Source organism: Ranitomeya imitator, chromosome 4, assembly GCF_032444005.1.
Source record: "Ranitomeya imitator isolate aRanImi1 chromosome 4, aRanImi1.pri, whole genome shotgun sequence".
In the NCBI taxonomy this organism is placed as follows: domain Eukaryota; kingdom Metazoa; phylum Chordata; class Amphibia; order Anura; family Dendrobatidae; genus Ranitomeya; species Ranitomeya imitator.
The window spans coordinates 381,821,390-381,840,104 of NC_091285.1; the positions used below are offsets into that span (position 1 = coordinate 381,821,390).

Sequence of the window (18,715 nt, forward strand, 5' to 3'; positions counted from 1 at the left end):
AGTATAAACGGTGCAGAGCACTATATGGGGCACAGAAATGGGGGCAGTATGAACGGTGCAGAGCACTATATGGGGCACAGATATGGGGGCAATATGAACGGTGCAGAGCACTATATGGGGCACAGATATGGGGGCAGTATGAACGGTGCAGAGCACTATATGGGGCACAGATATGGGGGCAGTATGAACGGTGCAAAGCACTATATGGGGCACAGATATGGGGGCAGTATGAACGGTGCAGAGCACTATATGGGGCACAGATATGGGGGCAGTATGAACGGTGCAGAGCACTATATGGGGCACAGATATGGGGGCAATATGAACGGTGCAGAGCATATAGGGCACAGATATGGGGCAATATGAACGGTGCAGAGCACTATATGGCACAGATATGGGGAAATATGAACGGTGCAGAGCACTATATGGCAGAGCTATGGGGAAATATGAACGGTGCAGAGCACTATATGGCACAGCTATGGAGCAATAATGAACGGTGCAGAGCACTATATGGCACAGCTATGGGGAAATAATGAACGGTGCAGAGCACTATATGGCACAGATATGGGGAAATATGAACGGTGCAGAGCACTATATGGCAGAGCTATGGGGAAATATGAACGGTGCAGAGCACTATATGGCACAGCTATGGAGCAATAATGAACGGTGCAGAGCACTATATGGCACAGCTATGGGGAAATAATGAACGGTGCAGAGCACTATATGGCACAGCTATGGGGAAATAATGATCTATTTTTATTTTTGAAATTCACCGGTAAATGCTGCATTTCCACCCTAGGCTTATACTCGAGTCAATAGGTTTTCCCAGTTTTTTGTGGCAAAATTAAGGGGGTCGGCTTATCCTCGGGTCGGCTTATACTCGAGTATATACGGTAAATGAGAATCCTGAAGTCTCATGCACATGTTGCTCATTATTAACTTGCAGTTTTGGTGCAAATTAAATCTACAGCATGTCAATTGTTTCAGCGCTTTTGCTGCAGATTTTACCCATACAAATGAGTGGGGGGGGGGGATCAGCACCACATACGCATGTGAAAAAAGCATAAAAAACGCTGCAAAAATCTGCATATTTTACGCTGTGATTTTCTTGCCAAGAAATGCAGAAATTTCTGCACCGAATACATAACAATTGAACATACAAATGTCTTATTTTAATCTCTCCTCATATTCATTATTATATTGTATAATTAGCTACATTAATTTAATTAATTAACTTCTGACATCCATGTAAATGATCACTAGTCCTGACAGTGTCAGAAAGTCACTGATTATCTTCCAGTATACAGATCACAACGTAGATGATACATTTCCAAAGTAAAAAAAAAAAACACTAAGCCACAAAAATTGAAAAATAAACGTGCACAATGATGGAAACATGTCTGATCACTCCAAAATAATGTCAGTGCAAACAAGTTAGTGAAAGGCTTGGGTTTCTGAATGGCAATTATTCTCATCCTATTTACAGCAGTGTCTCACATGATGTACAAAGTAACATCTACTCTATGAAAGATGCAAATACACAAGATCTCTTAGTCTGCCCATCTGCTCGTCAGAAATAAGACACAGGCTGTGCCAGTTCCCTCATTGGGCTGAATCAAGCAATTCATGAGGATGGAAGCCAGTGCTCACTTTGATGAATTTAAAGGAATCAAAGCCTATTTTGGGAAATTTGACTTCTAATCTAATAATAGAGGAAAAAATGAGGGTGTAAATTTCCCTTATCTAAAACCCTATTCTCCTTCTGTTTGTGGCTTTACAAGAAAATTTCAACCAGCGCACAAAGGATCATTTATGTCGTAGCTATGTGAATTGGCCTAGCATTGATCACAACCCAATTTTGCATGGCCCTACAATACTTTCCAGTGTGTGCAGACATTAATGAAAGGTCAGGACCAAGCAGTAAAGGCAGAAGGAGTCAAAAAGTGGAAACATATAAATATCGGTCACAGAGGAACATGCCTCATTCTGTTCCAGCCCATGGTCACAGCTGGGTCACTATCCAGCTGCAATGCACGTACTCAGCTCCACTATTATTCCCAGCTAATCTTGGAACAATATTTGGGATTAGCCTAACCATATGAATATCATCTCATAGAACTGATACTTGCTACAGCATTGAGGATCTGCTTTCGACTGAAGTCATATCTATTGTCTCTCTCATGTGCCCAGAACTGACATTTGATTTTATTGGGGATACAACTTTCCCCCTTTAATAAACTATTGGATACACAATATCTTTTACATCTGAAAATGACTCTTGCAGCCAAACTGGAGGATATTGAGGCGACCCTGGAGCACCTAGTGATGGATATGTTTGTAAGTTCTTTTTACTTCTTTTATTCTGTGCATATGAGAGTTTTTATGAAGTGTGCATTATCTAGTGTAACCTGCTGTGCTTATGGCTCTAGTTATCATGGTGAGTTATTGATCTGCCGTGTGTGCTGTCAGATACAGTGCTTAACATTATAGGAAATGTACTAATCCACGTGCATAATTGTGCTTGTGTGCATATTCAGAAAATATTGTGATTTGTGGCCTATAGGTTTCACCACTATAGTAACACATCAATTATTTATATGACAAGCACTGAGAATAATCAATTTGTGATTTAGTGTTACATTTAACAAACTAAAAAAGGTAATCCGATATGTGAGCACCTCATCCTTCTTTAGCATTGTCCTAGTACCTTAAGGTACCGTCACACTCAGCGACGCTGCTGCGATATAGACAACGAGCCGACCTAAACTAGATCGCTGGAGCGTCGCTGTTTAGGTCGCTGTAGAGACGTCAAACACAGCAACTCCAGAACAATGCAGGAGCGATCCAGTGACGTAACGGCGACTCACTTCTCGTTCTCGCTGGTTGTTAGCTCCTTGTCAAACAGCCGAAGTGTACCGATCCGACACACATCTAGGGGCCCTATGCTCATTGCTGGCGTCGTTGCTTTTGATGTCAAACATGATGATACACGCCGACCTGGCGTCACAATAAAGTTCTGGACTTGTAGCTCCGACCAGCGATGGCACAGCGGGATCCAGATCGCTGCTGCGTGTCAAACACAGCGAGATCGCTATCCAGGACGCAACGTCACAGATTGTTGTCGTTCTCTTTGCAAAGTTGCTGAGTGTGACGGTACCTTTAGTTGTGTAGAGACCCTAGGCTGGGTAGACTCACCAATCACATATCAACCATTCCATGAACATCCGTGGTAGAGATGATCGAATATATTTGAGTGGAATTAAATACGACTTGAATTTTACAAAAACTGTTGCAAATGCAGATTTTTTTCTAATTCACTTCCACGTGGATTCATTGAAACGGTGGCTGATGGTTGCCATAGTTCTGAACCGTTTAGAGCCATCAAAAGGTTAAAAAATAAAAAGAATTCTCATTTTCACCTCACCACTCACCTACCTGGCCGCTCCTCTTCTCACCGTCCTCATCCCACTTTCTGATCTCTGCCACAAGTGCTGAAATTTTAAGGCCATGGCGCATGTGAAAGAGTCCAAGGGATTTCAGTGCCCACAGGGGCAAGCACAAGATGATATGAGGACTGGATGGGATTTTTAAAATTAGTTACATGTTATGTTTATTATGCTCAGGGGTCTGGAGAGATTCCAATTCGTGATAAAGGACATTCAATTCGGAGAAAAGGCGAATTCAAATTTTGCTTTTTCTTCTTTATTCAGCAGCCCTTCAGGGAGCAGTATCAACACTGATGGAGAAACTTACCCACCATTATTGTCTGTCTCATTCAGTAGGTGCATCTGAGCTACAATACTAATTAATCGCACACAATAGCCTTAGTGCGTCCGCTAAGTAGCATGGCACACTGTCTTAGGTATTAGCAGTGGCATAGCTAGGGGAAGGAGGGCAATCGGTCAAAAGTTGTAAACCAACAAACCACTTTTCCTTGGCTAGGACATGACAGTGAACTGTACCTTTACCTTTGGTCAAAGAAAGTTTACTGTAGCTATTGCTCCACATTTTAAAGAGAAAAATTGAGACATTTAAGCCCTGACCCAAAGTGCCCAATGCTACTCTGAAAAGTTCCAGGACCTCCCACTATGAGCTGAGTTGTTCTAAGCCCTCTTTTTGTGTGCTTCATTCTCAGTTCTGATAAAATCAGCTATCTCCACTTACCCTAGGTTGAACTTTCCCAACTTATATCCATGGGGAAGTTGGGAAAGACAGTGTTTGGCCAATTGAGCATATGTCTTACAGAGATCGCATATGTTCATCACATTCCTCTTGCCACTAGGCACCAGAAGAGGCTCTTTCCACACCTGGAGGTACGGTTTGCTCTATGTCCATTTATATTTTGCTTACTTTTAGCATCCAAAAAAATAAAACCTGTAACAATTGAAAAAGGAAAACAAATATTTAGAGTGCCTTCCAATGGATAACATTCTAGTACATGTAGGAATAATATGCAATAAAATTGGGTAGTTGTTGTAATATTGTAACACAAGATAATGCTGAGTGAGATGACATTCAGTGTCCTACATCGAATAATGAAAGCTAACAAAAGATTTCTGCCAGTCTAATTCTGCAGCATTGCAGCTCAAATGATTGACTTGTGTTTACAAACCAGTCTGGTATTACTGCAGATATTTCCATTATACGCACCTATTTGCATCCTGTCTACGTTTATGTAGCTCCTTGAACTGATTTTATCACTGTATAGTTAGACAATAAAAAACAGATATTTCAAGGTTTTGTCCCAAAAAATGCTTAAATGACCTGATAGACGTTTATTTAACTCCGGTAGGGGCTGAGTGATGGTGCCCTCAAAATTTACTTACTATTACTAGTCTAAGCAAATACTCTTTTTTGGTGAGCCTCCCCTTTCATACTATTATGGGGGTGAATTAAGTACAAAGACTATTTGCAGATTGCATTAATTTATGCAGTTTGACAATTTTCATTCTGTTGGACTTGGATTTGACAGAAGAAAACTTCTGACAGCTGTAAACTATAAAAAAAAAAGTTAAATGTTAATTTTTTTCTTCCACATTGTTTCAGTTCCTGTGAAGCACGTAAAGGGTTAATGAACTTCTTGAATGTGGTTTTGAGAACCTTGAGGGGTGCAGTTTTTAGAATGGTGTCACACTTCGTTATTTTCTATCATATAGACCCCTCAAAATGACTTCAAATGTGATGTGGTCCCTAAAAAAAAAATGGTGTTGTAAAAATGAGAAATTGCTGGTCAAATTTAAGCCTTATAACTCCCTAACAAAAAAAAATGTTGTTTCCAAAATTGTGCTGATGTAAAGTAGATATATGGGAAATTTTATTTATTAGCTATTTTTCATGACATATCTCTCTGATTTAAGGGCATAAAAATACAAAGTTTGAAAATTGCAAAATTTTAAAATTTTTTGCCATATTTCCGTTTTTCTCAAAAATAATCGCAAGTAATATCGAAGAAATGTTACCACTAACATGAAGTACAATATGTCACGAAAAAACAATCTCAGAATCAGTGGGATCCGTTAAAGCGTTCCAGAGTTATAACCTCATAAAATGACAGTGGTCAGAATTGCAAAAATCGGCTCGGTCATTAAGTACCAAATTGGCTCTGTCACTAAGGGGATATACAAATTGATGGGGATGAAGAGCACAATGTACCCACAAACAAAGAATAAATATAAGAATAAATATATATATATATATATATATATATATATATATATGTACAATATACCCACAGACAAAGAATAAATATAAGAATAAATATATACAGTATATGTAGCAATATCTCATAGATACACAGCCATATGGGAGAAAGTGCACGTGTGCAAATATGCAAAAGAGAAACAACAAATACGTAACACCAACAATATGTGCTTAATATAGATCTGTGCAAGGTGCTAGTATAAATACGTGGTATAAACATAATAGTGGGGTAACCAAACAACCAGAGCTGGAGTCTGAACATACATACATCATATTTATATGTACGGTATATATATATTACATATATATATATATATATATATATATATATATATATATATATATATATATATATATATATATATATATATACACTAGATTGTGGCCCGATTCTAACGCATCGGGTATTCTAGAATATGCATGTCCCCGTAGTATACGGACAATGATCATTCCAGAATTCGCGGCAGACTGTGCCCGTCGCTGATTGGTCGAGGCAACCTTTATGACATCGTCGCCATGGCAACCATTATGACATCTACGTCGATACTGTGCCCGTCGCTGAATCAGAAACGTGAGATGTCTATGTCCTTTATGACATCATCGTCGCTGTGCCCGTTGCTGATTGGTCGAGGCCTGGCGGCCTCGACCAATCAGACGCGGGATTTCTACGTCCTTTATGACATCATCGTCGCTATGCCCGTTGCTGATTGATCGAGGCCTGGCGGCCTCGACCAATCAGAGACGCGGGATTTCTACGTCGATGCTGTGCCCGTCGCTGAATCAGAAACGTGAGATGTCTATGTCCTTTATGACATCATCGTCGCTGTGCCCGTTGCTGATTGGTCGAGGCCTGGCGGCCTCGACCAATCAGACGCGGGATTTCTACGTCCTTTATGACATCATCGTCGCTATGCCCGTTGCTGATTGATCGAGGCCTGGCGGCCTCAACCAATCAGAGAGCCGGGATTTCCAGGACAGACAGACAGACAGAAAGACAGACAGACAGACAGACGGAAAAACCCTTAGACAATTATATATATAGATATATATATACACAATTGATATTACCTTATATTACATATATAGTATATCCGGAGCAATGTAAAAAAAGGAGACAAAGTGGTAAGTGAATGTATCATAAAGGTGAAAATAGGGCAATGTATACCAATAAGGGGTGTATAGTGATATATTCAGGGCAGAATGTAGGGCAGGTGTGAACAAGGGGATAATGAAAGAAGAGGCTGTGAGCAAACGATAATTATAATGTGCCACTGTCCTACAAACTACAAACTATACCAAGTGTGGGAATAAATAAGCGGTTATATTATACCTGATAGAGTCCGTCCCTCCAAGTACAGAGCACCCCAACGCGCGTTTCGGAATAAATCTTTCGTCAGGGAACCTGTAACCTGATTCATGCAGCCCTAACTGCGGGCAGCATGAATCAGATCCTGGCTGTGTGATTGCAGTCAGATATGTTTGCTTCTCAAATGCATCGGGGTTTCAGAGAAAACAGATAAAAGATCCAGAATGGACCATAAGCATAGATGAGGCTAATCCAGAGCTGCCATCATCCGGCTCATCCCAGCACTCCTCCAGATAATTAACAGATCTATTGATCTTTAAATCTTTCAGAGAAAAATATTCTTGGCTACAATTGTGCAGCCAGACTCTGATTCGTGGTGCACCTGGCTTGGGCAGCATGAATTGAGTGACCAGTTTCCTTTCATATAATTTTGACATTATATGTAGAAATGAAAATAGGCAGTTTTAAGTATGTACCAGTAGTTTTTTTTTATTTTCCATAATATGGAAATTTCTCATCTATTAATGAGCTCCTAAAGTTGAGGCATATTTTGGGACGGTTCTTTACATATCTATTGCCCTTGGTGTGTTATTGTAGCCCAGCTTGATGCTAGTAAAAAATGTTAATTTACAAAATTGTGCTGGAAGCATATATCAATGTTTATAACTCAGTACATCTCAAGGTCAAGCATGTTAACGCACAGCAAAGTCAGTTCTGATGCATTCTATAATTGGATCTTAATATGGATATTATACCAAACGTACTTATCATAGTTGCTACATTTCTGCCCTACTTAGGCTCTTTCTTATGTAACATACCACAAGTAATCTTCTTTGAAGATGGCAACAAATCATTTTGCCTGCAGATCCGATATCTATCATATGGAGTTATTGCCAGCTGTAAAAAGTAGAGCGTGTCTGGTCACCTGCTGCCATACTGATAGCTCCTTCCCTCCAGTATGGACAAGCAGGACTGTGCCCGGCTGGTTCTCCCAGCATCCGTGTAATGATATATCAGTCAGATCATCATCAGTTACATTTCTAATTAGCTGTACTCTACTGTGCCTTTCTGTGGAAGTCTTTGTAGAGCAAGCATTCCCCTGGACAGTACGCAAGAACTAAAATCCGGTGTAAAGATATGAAACTTGACCATGTGTCTTGTTCCAAAGAACAACAACATGATGGAACCATACATAAAAGTAGAAATCTAAACTAGCAATGGAGGTAAATAAATCTCCAATTCATAATGTGACCACTTAGTCTAATTATGGCAATAATTTAAAAATCGTCATATGTAGAGGCTCGGCGAATCGGACAGCTGATAAATTCTGCCTGATCCACGGTAAAACACATTTTAAAATCTGCTGGGGACCGAACCACATGGGAGACTAGTCGGTCAGGTGGGTTCCTGGGTCCTCCGCTCACCTTGTGAGACAGATCTCTCCCTGAGTGTATGTATAGGGAGAGATCTGTGAGTCATTGGCAGCGGGTGGGGATAAGCTGCCAGAGACTCGCTTGTCCAACGAGTCTACCTTATGGCTCAGTCCCCGGCTGCTTTTAAAGTATGTATTTCTCTGAAATACAGCAGTATTGGAGAGTTGAATATACATGGCTGAAATCATACAGCCAGTGCCCGATACATGCTGCCTGTGGATCAGCTGTCAGGTTCCCTTCAAACATTGTATAAAATTATAGAAGGGGATCGTCTTAAATATTTGCCCAACAGCTATTTGTCAGCTATTCCTCCCAACCCCCAAAACACGTGCTGGCTCAGCGCATGTATTTTGAATGACAAAAAAAGTAAAGCTGTCTATACACTGCACTGTCAGCCAAACTATCATTCAGCTGACCGCCATCTCTCCCAACTCCCCCATACACGGAAATGATTGGCTCATCTGATCTCCCCTCCGAATAAAAGGAATGGCTGTTTTGAATTCCAGACATCCTATCTTTATGTTCCCCAACATAATTTGTCGGGACAGTTGAGGGAACCCTATTTACATTAGATGGCGGGCAATTTCTGATGAAATTAGTGTGTTAGGATGATTTCCATTTAATGTGTATGAAGGCTTTAAATTGCTACTAGTCTTTTGTGGTGGTGCCTTATCTTCCCTGAGATTGTGCTTGTTGAAATACAAACTCCTAATGCCATGTGCATACATTCAGTATTTGGTCAGTATTATTACATCAGTATTTGTAAGCCAAAACAATCAGAGGAAAAGCATAATAAAAACACGTCACTACTTCTGTATTTATCACCGACTCCTGGCTTTGACTTATAAATACTAAAGTAAAAAAGTCACCAAATACTCAATTTGGGTATGTGGCCTTATACTTTTCTTACCCAACGTCAACCATCATAGAAGAGTTGTAAGGCCCCAATGCACATTAGATGGTTGGCTGATCTTCCGGTCTTACTGAAATTAGCAGGTTTAGACAAATTTTATTTAGTGCATAGGGGCTTTAATTTGCACCTAGACACTTGTGGTGTTGCCTTATCTTCCTTGAGATTAGCTTTATTGAAATACAACTTCCTATTTTTTGTTCCCCAGCATCTGCCATGAGGGAAGAGTTACGTATGAGGCACCCATGCCCATTAGAGTGTGACTGACCAGAATCAGTTTGTTCTGCTAAGTTCAAAAAATTTTCCAAAAATCTATTAGTACTCTAAAATTAAGACACAAAAGGGAAATTTACCAGATCACCGTGGCACGTCAGCTGCTATAGTGGCATGACTGCTTGAACCTAAGCCATCTATGAAAAAGGAGCGTACAGACAAAGCAAATGAAAAAGAAAAAAAATTCAACATTTTGCACCCTCAGTGAAAGAGCTGGTTGGGCCATGACTACATCTGGAAACAATCAAGAGTCTCTTATTTGTAATATGTGTGAATTGAGAACTGGACATTAACATTGAAGGTTTTCTCATACTTTCTATATACATCTGTTATTAATTATGAGTAGAAAAATGGCTGGCAGACAAAATATGTATGTTGTTTGGATGATGCCAATTGGAATCTAAATAAACAAAGGTAATCAGTGAATATAATAAAACCATCATAATGAGAAGCAGGCCAAGACACAGGGGAAATTGCTCACAGCGGATCATAGCCAGTGGTCACTGTAAACCATCATGTTCAGAAGTTCTGGAACGCTTTGAAAGGAGGGGTAGAAAGCAATTACAGGGGACACCAAGGTCTTTGTACAAGCGGAAAGATATTTGGCAAAATATTATTTAGGTTTTGTACTTCTAAAACACACAGGTTATGTAACACATGAGAGTATCTTATAGTACGAGTATCTAATAAAACCACAACATTTTTTTTTATTGTTGTTACAACTTGTGTGTTCCATAATTTGTGACCACAAAATTGGACCAGCAGGGTCCACAGAGACTTCTGTGGTTTCCAATGTTTGTTTATTCTGTTTAGTCATTCCTATAGGTTTTAGACTTTCTTGAATGTTTATGTCTCTCTGACTACTTTGAATTCTGTGTGACAACTATCTAATTGCCCTACACAGTAAATTATTTCTGCAGTCATATAATTTGTGTTTTATACATTGTGTGCCAGTTATGCAGCTCTTAATTTAAAATACACTTGTATTTATCATAGAAAAATATTTATATGTGAATTAAATATCTACTATATAATTGTCTAAGGGTCACTTCCGTCTTTCTGTCTGTCTGTCACGGAAATCCCAAGTCGCTGATTGGTCGTGGCAAAACGGCCACGACCAATCAGCGGCGGGAACAGTCCAGCGGCGAAATGGCCGCTCCCTACTCCCCTGCCGTCAGTGCCCGCTCCATACTCCCCTCCATTCAGCGCTCACACAGGGTTAATGGCAGCGCTAATGGACCACGTTATGCCGCGGTGTAACGCACTCCGTTAACGCTGCTATTAACCCTGTGTGACCAATTTTTTACTATTGATGCTGCCAATGCAGCATCAATAGTAAAAAGATCTAATGTTAAAAATAATATAAAAATAAAAAATCATTATGTACTCACCCTCGGTCGGCCCCCCGGATCCATTCCAGGCCTTTCCCACTCCTCGCGACGCTCCGGTGACCGGTCCATGTATTGCGGTCTCGCGAGATGATGACGTAGCGGTCTCGCAAGACCGCAATACACTCTTTGGACCAGAGTGTCGCGAGGAGCATCGGTAAACGCCTGGGCTGAATCCAGGGGGCCGATGGAGGGTGACTATATAACTAATTTTTTTTAAATTCTTTTTTTAACAGGGATATGGTGCCCACATTGCTATATACTACATGGGCTGTGTTAGATACTGCGTGGGCTGTGTTATACACTACATCTCTGTGCTATATACTATGTGGGCTGTGCTATATACTACGTGGCTGTGGTATATATTATGTGGCTGGGCAATATACTACATTGCTGTGCTCTATACCAGGGCTGTCAAACTGCATTCCTCAAGGGCCACAAACAGGTCATGTTTTTCGGATTTCCTTGTATTGCACAGGTGATAATTTAATCACCTGCACAGAGAATGATTCGAGCACCTTGTGCAATGCTAAGGAAATCTTGAAGACATGCACGGTTTGCAGCCCTCGAGGAATGCAGTTTGACACCCCTGCTCTATACTATGTGGCCTGGGTTATATACTGCATGGGCAGTGTTATATACTACGTCTCTGTGCTATATACTACGTGGCTCTGCAATATACTACATGGCTGGGCAATATACTACATGTCTGTGCTATATACTACGTTTCTGTGCTATATACTATGTGGCTGGGCAATATACTACGTGGCTGGGCAATATACTACATGTCTGTGCTATTTACTACGTAGGCTGTGCTGTTTACTATGTGGGCTGTGCTCTTTACTGTGTGGCTGAGCAACATACTACGTGGCTGAGCAACATACTACGTGGCTGTGCTATATACTACGTGGGCTGTGTTATACGCTACTTGGCTGTGCTATATTTCTCTGCTGTATCTGTGCATCATGAATCGTGGTATGTGTTAAAGAGGGGGGCCTACTGAGACTCTTTCACATGGGGCCCTCAAAAACCTGGAGCCGGCCCTGGCTTCACTGATTGTTCGCGGCCAGGCGTGACCAATCAGCGACAGGCGTAGTCCGCCCGCGAATTGGCACGGAATTTGAACTACGCTTCGCTAATTGGTCATGGCCAGCCGGCTGAATTCTGTGTATAAATTGCATTATTCTGAAAACTTCATAAATAAACAACATACATATTCTAGAATACCCGATGCGTTAGAATTGGGCCAACATCTAGTCTACTATATAATTGTCTATGGGTCACTTCCGTCTTTCTGTCCTTCTGTCTGTCTGTCTGTTATGGATATTCATTGGTTGCAGCCTCTGTCTGTCATGGAAATCCAAGTCACTGATTGGTCGTCGCTGTTTTGCCGCGACCAATCAGAGAGATACGAACTTCTGGAAACGTTTCTAAGGAATCTTAGCCAGTTTCCTTAAATTCCATCAAAGATTTTATATGGAGTTCAAGTCAGGAAACTATGAGGGCAATTCTACAACATTTCAAGACTCTTGAAACCATGCATTGGTGGACATTGCAGTATGCTTGGGATCTTTATTCTGTTGGAGGGTCTAATGATGCTTAAGCTTTTTCGTCATCACAGAAGGCATGATGTTTGTTCCTATGATGTCCTGATACTTGATTGAATCCTACTTGCCAGCTACATTCCTGCAGGTTTCCAGTGCCAGAGAAAGCAACGTAGCCAAAGTGCATCATCGAGCCACCACCAATCTTTACAATAGGCAGGGTGTTCTTCTCAGTGTTTGCTTTATTCTTCCTTCAGACACTTGTCTAGAGGCACAAAAAGTTCCAGTTTTCTTTCAGCACTCCACAGAATAGAATCCCTAAACTTCTGTGGCATATTCACATTGTTTTGAGTTGAGACAAACATATCACTTTGCGCAACTTGGTCCATAGACTAGGTCAGCACTCTCTGGTTGTGGACGGAAGCTGAGTGAATTTCCTTACCCTCTGGGATCCCAGGTTCGGCTTATGATTTGCTGGTATGACAAGATATTCCCTATGAGCTGCATGCAGCATAGATTATGTCATGCCAAGTATGCAAATCTAACACTGCATCGGGGAACTCTGGTGCTCAGGAAAATTGTGCAGCTTCTCTCCATGAACTGGATAGTGGACCGGTGATGAGGGAGGCAGTCGGCTCATCTTTTATTTTAATCTTAGTTCAGTCATGGAGTCTATCATTGTTTAGTACGCTCCTTACTGTGCAAACTGATGCCTCAATTCCTGCTGCCAACAAATCTTGCTGCAGTAACTTGAGAGTTTTTGACTCCCTACCTTCTCAGAAATCTATTGACAGTTGGTGATAGCTTCCTCTTCCTGCCACATCCAGGTAGTGTAGCTAGTGGTCTAACATTGAACTTGCAAACTATGTTTCCATCTGTATTCCTGCGAACAATCAGTTCCAATATAATCATTGTCTATCCTTTTCCTTGTTTGTGCAAGACAATTTATTCTCTTAACCTTTTAGAACACATTTTCATCTTTGTAAAATGCAATCAAAAATGATAGTCACCAATCCCATAACCAATCTAGGTATTTGATGTGTTTCTTCATGACTGGTTTATCTTTTTGTGTAGTTCCATCACGTGTGCTTGAGACAACACTTGATTTACAAATATGTTCTCCCATGAGGGATACTATTCAGGATATTGAATAATGGAAGTAGCATTGGTCATTAAAAGTAAATTTTTATGTTCAGTTTGAGGAAGCCACTTGTTCTGCTTTCACTGGTTTATTCCAAACATCAGAAATATTGTACATTTTGCTCATAAACTTAATTAGCAATGGGAAAGGAATGATTTTTATTGTAACTGTGTCCTTTCGACACTTTGTGCCTCAACAATGTGCACTTAATTGCACAAAATATTAGTTTAATATCTGGCAGACATTCATTGGTGTACAGCAAGACAAAAGTATTTAATATGTTTATAAAGATGCAATAAATTTATCATACAGAGTATTCCAATCACTGTGATAAATTTGGCACACCTATAGAGTACCTGGACTGTTTTACTTGTCTATATATTAGACAAGATTAATTAATCTGTTGTAGTGTTTTATTTATTTTTAGAATAATTTGTTTTTCATTTCTTCAAAATTAATATCCTGCTCATCTCTGTAATGCAAAATTTGTCAGCAGGAAAATGTATTTTTCATCATATATAAGGATACTGTGATGGAGTACGCTATTTTCTTATGACCTTCCTTCTAGCTTTCAGCGTGCTGTTCTTTTTAATTCATTCTGTTCTATTGAGTAATGATGTAATTAGATATGGGAAATAGCACTGGTTAATATAAAGTAATTAAAACCTACAGGGTGCTATAGTCTCATATCACCCCCATTACTGTGTATATTTATTATAAAATGTCACCTATTGAGTATAGGAAAGAAATATATCTTGGTACCGTGTTAGTCAGTAGATAGAAAAACTATCTACCTACTATAAACTATCTATCTACTGGCTAACACGGTACCAAGATATATTTCTTGCCTGTATCAAAATGGAGGATACCAGAATGTACCGCATTTTTTCTACCTATTGAGTAGTATTTTTATATTTATTCCTGAGAATGGACTTTCATTTTCTTGCTCTTTACCAGAGGGTATGAAAATGAAAATTTGAATATAATGGATAATGGACAACTCCAGGGGGTTTGATCCGTTGATTTACAGTGAAATTGAAAACAATTTTCTGAAGTTAATCTTGGGCTAACTAGTTCATGAAAAAAATGTAAGCCTTAAAGTGAATTGTCATGTCCAATAACACTATTACCCTTCAAATGTAGGGTTAATCTGTAGGATAATAGCATTATGGAAGTACCTGGCCTTGGTACTGAGAGTCTGGCACCTGGAAGAAAATTAACGTTCAGTCAAAAAGACATGCCGGCGCAGTGACAGTCACTGCTCACAGCTCTGAGAGCTGTCACTGTAAGCGTGCTCCAGCACTGACTGACAGCCGGCTTTACGCTGTTGCACTGAAGTGCCGGCTGACAATCAGTGCTGGGGGAAGTTTACAGCTGCCGCTCTCAGTGTTGTGATGAGTATCTGCAATTACTCTGGGCACGCCTTCATGATTGAAAGCGGGCACCTCTTTAATGCTATTAACCTGCAGATTAAGGCCATGTGCACACGTTCAGGTTTTTTCGTGTTTTTTTCGCGTTTTTTGCGCTAAAAACGCTATAAAAACTCATTAAAAATGCATACATTATGCATTTTATCATTTAGAATGCATTCTGCATGTTTTGTGCACATGGATGTGTTTTTTCCGCAAAAAAAACGCATCGCGGTAAAAAAATGAGCATGTTCATTATTTTTGCGAATTTTCTGCATTTTTCCCGCAATTCTATCCATTTGGGAAAAAACGCACAAAAAACGCGTCAAAAATCGCGGAAAAAAAACGCATGCGGATTTCTGGCAGAAATGTCCGGTTTTTGTCAGGAAAATTTCTGCAAGAAATCCTGACGTGTGCACATACCCTTACTCTATATCTGCTGGTTAATTTAATAGCATTATTGGATCTGACCTCTTTTCTTTAACACCTAGTTCCTATTGGACTTGATTAATCATAGAATCATAGAATGGTAGAGTTGGAAGGGACCTCCTGGGTTATCTGGTCCAACCCCCTACTCAAAGCAGGATTCACTAAATCATCCCAGACAGATGTCTGTCCAGCCTCTGTTTGAAGACTTCCATGAAAGGAGAGCTCACCACCTCTCGTGGCAGCCTGTTCCACTCATTGATCACCCTAACTGTCAAAAAGTTTTTTCTGATATCTAATCTGTGTCTCCTCCCATTCAGTTTCATCCCATTGCTTCTAAGGCCCCTTCACATTTAGCGACGCTGCAGCGATACCGACAACGATCCGGATCGCTGCAGCGTCGCTGTTTGGTCGCTGGAGAGCTGTCACACAGACCGCTCTCCAGCGACCAACTATGCCAGTAACCAGGGTAAACATCGGGTAACTAAGCGCAGGGCCGCGCTTAGTAACCCGATGTTTACCCTGGTTACCATGCTAAAAGTAAAAAAAAAACAAACACTAGATACTTACCTACCGCTGTCTGTCCTCCAGCGCTGCGCTCTGCTTCTCTGCTCTCCTCTTGTACTGTCTGGGAGCCGGAAAGCAGAGCGGTGACGTCACCGCTCTGCTTTCCGGCTCACAGCCAGTACAGGAGGAGTGCAGAGCGCAGCGCTGGAGGACAGACAGCGGTAGGTAAGTATCTAGTGTTTGTTTTTTTTTACTTTTAGCATGGTAACCAGGGTAAACATCGGGTTACTAAGCGCGGCCCTGCGCTTAGTTACCCGATGTTTACCCTGGTTACCAGTGAAGACATCGCTGGATCGGTGTCACACACGCCGATCCAGCGATGTCTCCAGGGAGTCCAGCGACGAAATAAAGTTCTGGACTTTCCTCAGCGACCAACGATCTCCCAGCAGGGGCCTGATCGTTGGTCGCTGTCACACATAACGATTTCATTAACGATATCGTTGCTACGTCACAAATAGCAACGATATCGTTAACAATATCGTTATGTGTGACGGTACCTCTAGTCTTTCCTTGTGCAAATGAGAATAAAGATGATCCATCTACACTGTGACAGCCCTTGAGATATTTGTAGACAGCTATTAAGTCTCCTCTCAGTCTTTTTTGCAAGCTAAACATTCCCAAATTTTCTAACCGTTCCTCATAGGGCATAGTTTGCAGACCGGTCATCATTCTGGTCTCTCTTCTCTGAACTTGCTCAAGTTTGTTGATGTCTTTTTTAAAATGTTGTGCCCAAAACTGGACAAAGTATTCCAGATGAGGTATGACCAAACAGGAGTAGAGGGCAATAATGACTTCACGTGATCTAGACTGTATGCTTCTGTTAATACATCCCAGAATTGTATTTGCCTTTTTTTGCTGCTGCATTATGTATAGTAGCATGGTACAACCACAGGGCAAGAGAAAAGAAAACAGAGGGACATGACAGGAATATTAATATAATAATGTCTCAAATACTGTACAACACATTCTAACGTCTATGTGGGCCTCCTGACTCTCCTGTCATGTCAGATGTCAGGAAAAAGAGCAATGAGGATGTTGCACTTCATAAGCCGGTGCCAAATGTGTCCGTATATTCCCCTCTCACCACTCAAATAAATGTGCTTGTGCTGTAAAACTTTTGCAAACCAAGAATTTCATGTTTAGTTTCAGTTTTACGTTGATTGATTTTTTTTTGTGGGGGGGGGGGTATGCTTTCTCCTTAGAAAGAAGCATAATAAGGTGTTTTCTATATAACTATGTCTCATCATCTATGGGATCCCAAGCAAAAGGCTGTTTTAGAGGTGTTGGTCACTTTATCTTTACTTTAATTGAAGTGTTGGGGACATGATTTTATGTACGTTTATTATATAAATATGATAGGTTCTCCTCCTGCACTCGGTAGTGAAGCACTCCTCACAGTCTGCATGGGTATCTAGTCCATAAAATGGTGCTGCTGATGGAGTTGCATGTGACCAGACATGTCCAAAAGTCTCCTCCAATAGGAAAACAGCATTCCATTTGTAGTGTTTTCCAATGGGAGGAGGAAGCTGATACACAGGTCTGGTCACATGATCCTCTATCAGCAGCCATTTTGTGGTTTGGAGAGCTATGCAGTTTGTGAAAAAAAATCTGCACTAACAAGAGCAAGAGAAGAACCTGTCATCCCTATACAATAGTAAATAGGGGAGTAATGATCGTGGTCACAGAGGTTGTGACCAGGCCCATGCAGGTTGGGGCCCTCAGACATCAGCAGAAACTTCAACTGGATGTGTGTCCTCAGACGCACATCCAGATGAGGTGTATTGCTGCACACAGACCCATCAGGTCTGTGCGGGGCAATGTATGCTCCTGGCCAATCAGAGACTGGTAGCTGACATCATTGTGCACATAACTGGGTACACATGGCACTGATGTTATGAGCTACCATCGCTTGCACGTTGAAGGGCTTCAGAAAGGGGTGCAGCATAGTGGGTTAGCAAAGGGAAAGTGAGTATAATTGTTTTGTTTTTTTCTATGCATTAAAGAACAGCGGTAGCACGGGGGACATATACTAGCATGGGGCCCAGGAAAAGGCACATACACCAGGATAATGGACCGATTAGCAAAATGGGGCCCAGGATAAGGGACATATATACCAGAATAAGGGACATATTACCATGATGGGGCCCAGGATAAGGGACATATACAAAGATAAGGGACATATACCAGGATTGGGCTCAGGTGAGATTAGGAACGCATACCAGGAAGGGAGATATATATATACCATGATGGGGGATATATATGCCAGGATGAGGCCCAGTATAATGGACATATACCAGGATGGGGGCTATATATGTACCAGGATGGAGGACATATATAGACATACCAGGAAGGGAGGCCCAGTCCAAATCTTTCATAGGGGTCCATCGGACTCAAGTTACGCCACCGATAGTAAATGTACATAAAAATCACATCACAACTGTTGTAACTGAGATAAAGTGACCAACCCCTAATAATCACTAGCCACTAACTTGTTCTGAGAGCAGAGCATAAAACAACAATATGTATCTGTCTCTAGAAGCAGGATAAATGTCTCTGCAAAATGGCTTGTAAATTCAAATTTATATGAGCCATATTTGTATCATTACATACCATTATAATCC

The 18,715-nt window shown here is 40.9% G+C and overlaps 1 protein-coding gene across 2 annotated transcripts in view; it reads left to right on the plus strand.

The window, feature by feature from the left end:
• The window catches only part of FRMD4A (FERM domain containing 4A), a 620,822-nt gene that overhangs the window by 169,255 nt on the left and 432,852 nt on the right, over positions 1-18,715 (plus strand). The window contains exon 1 of one of the 2 annotated variants that reach the window (XM_069765180.1): positions 2,177-2,334. The exons of the other annotated variant lie outside the window; for it this stretch is intronic. Coding sequence (XP_069621281.1) covers positions 2,269-2,334 — 66 coding nt within the window. The 5' untranslated portion in view covers positions 2,177-2,268. Of the gene's footprint in view, positions 1-2,176; positions 2,335-18,715 lie in introns of those variants that run through there. 2 annotated transcript variants of the gene reach the window in all.